The 5,989-nt window shown below is 32.0% G+C and overlaps 1 protein-coding gene across 1 annotated transcript; it reads left to right on the forward strand.

Annotated features, from left to right (window-relative positions):
- Window positions 1–945: 945 nt before the first annotated feature.
- LOC111692835 lies at window positions 946–1,435 on the forward strand (the record flags this gene model as incomplete). The annotated part of the gene is made up of 2 exons (XM_023456960.1): window positions 946–1,142; window positions 1,316–1,435. Coding segments are annotated over 2 exons (317 nt in total), but the record flags the coding sequence as incomplete, so codon positions are not given.
- Between the last annotated feature and the right edge of the window lie 4,554 nt (window positions 1,436–5,989).

The following is a 5,989-nucleotide window of genomic DNA, read 5'->3' on the forward strand; positions in this document are numbered from 1 at the left end:
ACGACACTGCTGCTCATAAAATTTTGAGCAGTACATCAAACATTGGTCTTAAGGTGCTAACTACGCATAGCAAATTTGAAATAGAAATGTTCAGGCATTTTGGAATTATTGCAGACAATGTTTAATTTTACAGAAACTTTGACGCCCTGTATCTGGTTAAAGAAGCATTTGCGACCCTATGTTTATTAAAACTTTTCGTCTTAATTTTTTATGTATTATCTACCCTAGAAGTCTGTCAGCGGTTTTTTTAATCACCCTGTAGAATCCACCATTAAAGTTTGGCAAAGTATATCATTAACACTCTGTATTATTAATAAACTATTATAATCAGCTTAATGTTAAAATCCCCTATTTATATAATTTGACAAATTAAAATTTAATATCTACGTTTTCTAACTATTCTTATTATTTTATTCTTTTGACAATATTCATTGTATTTATTTCTTTTCTTATCATTAAATTATGATTTTCTCTTCTATGTATTTTTACTTACTGTAATTATTATTTTTTTATATTCTAGATATTTTTTACTCTATATTATGGCTTTTACTTATAAACTATTAAAATCTTAAAACCACTACATATTTCTATTAAACTCTTGTAATTGGATTTTGCTCCTGCTGGACTTTATACTGTAAAGAGAAAGGGCGATAGTTTGGGTACTCGCTCTCTTTCTCTCTCTTAATTTTATTTGAATATCACCAGGGAGTTGTGTTAGCCAATCACGCGTATGCACTAGAGAGAAAAATAGTGTCCAAACTAACTCTTTCTCTCTCCGTCACTCGTCTACACTGTCGCCGTAAGTGTGCTTCATCTATGTTGTATATGTTCTAAGGTTACTGTGTATTGGATTATAGAAAATGTTTGGATTTTTTTAATATCTGCTCGATTTTGAGTCAGTACAGACATGTCTGTAAAAAAATTACAAACATAATCAATTTTTAGGGTGGAAGGAGCAGGTACATCTAGTGAACCTTCTGCACCGCCTAGATCTCGGAGGTCGTCCTCGCATAGTGCTGGTGGGCTTGATATCCCTGCTGCATCGGCTGTAGCAGGTGTTTTAGCAGCTAGTCCGGAATTGCCTTATATGACCCCTCCGGTCACCCAGGCAAATTTTAGTGGAGATTCACAAGACTCTTCAAGTAAGTGTAAAATTTATTATGTGTTGTTTTCGAAGGTAGAGTGTTTGTTTGGAAAAATTTACATTTGTTTTGTTGTTTAAAACGTTTTTATTTGTATTTTGTTGGAATGTGTTTGATAGATAATATAATATTTTTTTTATATCCATCAAATATTGAGTACTCTCCGTTTTCAGAGGGTTATACCAGTATTAGTGTTAGAGAGCCTTTGGCAAATATAATTGCACAGACGAAACAAATGAATAAGAATAAGAGGGAACTGGATCCTCATTATTCTACAGTTTCGGATGACTCGGGTAAGTTTCTGCTGGCTTTTATTAGATTGGAAATTAAAGAATTTTCATTACTATTACTAATTTCTTGTTTAACACGTTGACTGAGGCAGACACAATGTACTTTGTTCGTAACTGCGATACATGCCCCTGGGGATATGTAATAAAACTTTTTTTGTATGTGGTTTATACACCCTGGGGTATGTAAGTTTTTTTACATTTGATCTTCCATAAAATAAAAAATATCACAATTATTGCTATAAACAGGTATGAATCTAGATCTGTACACATTGAGAAATAAACAAATAATGTACCTGAAGTTCCGAACGTTCGTTTGAACAAAAATGAAAACCCGTAATATCACGTTTAATCGTACTTAAAATGATTTTACCAACAAAATTCTGACTTCTGTAAACGAAAACAATGCTTCCCCGTCATCAGAAGCCACCCCCCATATTATCCACCCTTAAAACTTAGTTACATGTATTTTAGAAAATTAGCCCCGTACCACCCTATATTTGACATAGGTTGTTAACATTACTTTTATACTAATATTTAAGAAACATTCGGACCTTTTGTCACTATCGGAAGACACCCTGTCAACAACCCTTAAAACTTTCATTACTTATATCTCCAATAAAGCTTAAAAAGCCACGTTAAATTTGATTTAAAAAGTTTACGTTTCATTTATATTCATTTACATAACCTATTGCCGCCCTTTGTTGCCACCGGAAACTACCCTATCACTATGAACTACCCTTGGAAAGGTCAAGTACTCTATTCCAAGTATGAAGCCTGCTATCACATTAAATCTGTCTTTAAATTTTACGATAACATCTATATTGATTTATAAATACTATTACTGCCCTTCGTTGCCATCAGAACCCAACCCGTCAACTACCCTTAAACACGTAATATATTATATCCCCTGTATAAGGCTGAAAGCCATAATAAATTTCGAGTAAATTGATAAAATTATATTTGTATTGACTTTCAACAACTATTAATACCAATTGTTGCCACCGGAATACACCCCATCAACAACCCTTAAATCAGTTGTTTATTATTTCCCCGTTATCAAGTTTAAAGCCAGATTAGATTTTAAGCAAACTGTTAAAATTATATTTATATTGACTTATGACAACTATTAATACCCTTTGTTGCCACCGGAATCTACCCCATTAACAACCCTTAAATCAGTTGTTTATTATTTCCCCGATATCAAGCTTAAAGCCACAATGGATTTTAAGTAAATTGTTAAAATTATATTTATATTGACTTATGACAACTATTAATACACTTTGTTTCCACCGGAATTCACCCCATCAACAACCCTTAAATCAGTTGTTTATTATTTCCCCGTTATCAAGCTTAAAGCCATAATAGGTTTTTAGTAAATTGTTAAAATTATATTTATATTGACTTACGACAACTATTAATACCCTTTATTGCCACCGGAATACACCCCAACAACAACCCTTAAATCAATTGTTTATTATTTCTCCGTTATCAAGCTTAAAGCCATAATAGATTTTAAGTAAATTGTTAAAATTATATTTATATTGACTTATGACAACTGTTAATACCCTTTGGTGCCACCGGAATCCACCCCATCGACAACCCTTATATCAGTTGTTTATTATTTCCCCGTTTTCAAGCTTAAAGCCATAATAGATTTTAAGTAAATTGTTAAAATTATATTTATATTGACTTATAACAACTCAATTAATACCCTTTGCTACCACCGGAATTCACCCCGTCAACTAACCTTACATCAGTTGTGTATTATGTACACGATATCAAGCTTAAAGCCATAACAGATTTTAAGTGAATTGTTAACATGTATTGTCTTATAATAAATATACAACATATATAATGCACAATTGATTTAAGGGTGGTTGATGGGATGGACTCCGGTGGCAACAAAGGGTATTAATAATTATTATAAGGCCCGGTACTTTGAGTCTTGATTAAAACTTGATTAACTGATCAGGCGATTAGACTGTACATATAATGATATAAATATAATCACAGTCTAATCGCCTGATTAGTTAATCGAGCCTTAACCGAGACTCAAAGTACAGGGCCTAAGTGTAATGTTATCAATTCACTTAAAATTTGTTATGGTTTTAAGCTTCATATCGTGTACGTAATACACAACTGATTTAGGGGTAATTGACGGGGTGGATTCCGGGGGAAACAAAGTGTATTAATAGTTGTTATAAGTCAATATAAATATAATTTTAACAATTTACTTAAAATCCATTGTGGCTTTAAGCTTGATACCGGGGAAATAATAAACAACTGATTTAAGGGTTGCTGACGGGGTGAATTCCGGTGGAAACAAAGTGTATTAATAGTTGTTATAAGTCAATATAAATATAATTTTAACAATTTACTTAAAATCCGTTATGGCTTTAAGCTTGATACTGGGGAAATAATAAACAACTGATTTAAGGGTTGTTGACGGGGTGGATTCCGGTGGCAACAAAGTGTATCAATAGTTGTTATAGGTCAATATAAATATAATTTTAACAATTTACTTAAAATCTATTATGGCTTTAAGCTTGATAACGGAGAAATAATAAACAACTGATTTAAGAGTTGTTGTTGGGGTGCATTCCGGTGGCAACAAAGGCTATTAATAGTTGTCATAAGTCAATATAAATATAATTGTAACAATTTACTTAAAATCCATTGTGGCTTTAAGCTTGATATCGGGGAGATAATAAACAACTGATTTAAGGGTTGCTGACGGGGTAGATTCCGGTGGCAACAAAGTGTATCAATAGTTGTTATAAGTCAATATAAATATAATTTTAACAATTTACTTAAAATCCATTGTTGCTTTAAGCTTGATATCGGGGAGATAATAAACAACTGAGTTAAGGGTTGTCGATGGGGTGGATTCCGGTGGCACCAAAGGGTATTAACAGTTGTCATAAGTCAATATAAATATAATTTTAACAATTTACTTAAAATCGATTATGGCTTTAAGCTTGATAACGGAGAAAAAATAAACAACTGACTTAAGGGTTGTTGTTGGGGTGTATTCCGGTGGCAATAAAGGATATTAATAGTTGTCATAAGTCAATATAAATATAATTTTAACAATTTACTAAAAATCTATTATGGCTTTAAGCTTGATAACGGGGAAATAATAAACAACTGATTTAAGGGTTGTTGATGGGGTGGATTCCGGTGGCAACAAAGGGTATTAATAGTTGTCATAAGTCAATATAAATATAATTTTAACAATTTACTTAAAATCTATTATGGCTTTAAGCTTGATAACGGGGAAATAATAAACAACTGATTTAAGGGTTGTTAATGGGGTGGATTCCGGTGGCAATAAAGGGTATTAATAGTTGTCATAAGTCAATATAAATATAATTTTAACAATTTATTAAAAATCTATTATGGCTTTAAGCTTGATAACGGGGAAATAATAAACAACTGATTTAAGGGTTGTTAATGGGGTGGATTCCGGTGGCAACAAAGTGTATCAATAGTTGTTATAAGTCAATATAAATATAATTTTAACAATTTACTTAAAATCCATTGTGGCTTTAAGCTTGATATCGGGGAGATAATAAACAACTGATTTAAGGGTTGCTGACGGGGTGAATTCCGGTGGAAACAAAGTGTATTAATAGTTGTTATAAGTCAATATAAATATAATTTTAACAATTTACTTAAAATCTATTATGGCTTTAAGCTTGATAACGGGGAAATAATAAACAACTGCTTTAAGGGTTGTTAATGGGGTGGATTCCGGAGGCAATAAAGGATATTAATAGTTGTCATAACTCAATATAAATATAATTTTAACAATTTACTAAAAATCGATTATGGCTTTAAGCTTGATAACGGGGAAATAATAAACAACTGATTTAAGGGTTGTTAATGAGGTGGATTCCGGTGGCAATAAAGGGTATTAATAGTTGTCATAAGTCAATATAAATATAATTTTAACAATTTACTTAAAATCTATTATGGCTTTAAGCTTGATAACGGGGAAATAATAAACAACTGATTTAAGGGTTGTTGATGGGGTGTATTCCGGTGGCAACAATTGGTATTAATAGTTGTTGAAAGTCAATACAAATATAATTTTATCAATTTACTCGAAATGTATTATGGCTTTCAGCCTTATACAGGGGATATAATATATTACCTGTTTAAGTGTAGTTGATGGGGTGGGTTCTGATGGCAACGAAGGGCAGCAATAGTATTTATAAATCAATATAGATGTTATCGTAAAATTTTAAGGCAGATTTAATGTGATAGCAGGCTTGATATTTGAAATAGAGTACTTAACCTTTCCAAGGGTAGCTCATAGTGATAGGGTAGTTTCCGGTGCCAACAAAGGGCGGCAATTGGTTTTGTAAATGAATATAAATGAAACGTAAACTTTTTAAATCAAATTGAACGTGGCTTTTTAAGCTTTATTGGAGATATAAGTAATGACAGTTTTAAGGGTTGTCTTCCGATAGTGACAAAAGGTCCGAATGTTTCTTAAAAATCAGTATAAAAGTAATGTTAACAACCTATGTCAAATATAGGGTGGTACGGGGC

The sequence above is a fragment of the Anoplophora glabripennis genome, unplaced genomic scaffold (genome assembly GCF_000390285.2).
Source record: "Anoplophora glabripennis isolate ALB-LARVAE unplaced genomic scaffold, Agla_2.0 scaffold3993, whole genome shotgun sequence".
In the NCBI taxonomy this organism is placed as follows: Eukaryota; Metazoa; Arthropoda; class Insecta; order Coleoptera; family Cerambycidae; genus Anoplophora; species Anoplophora glabripennis.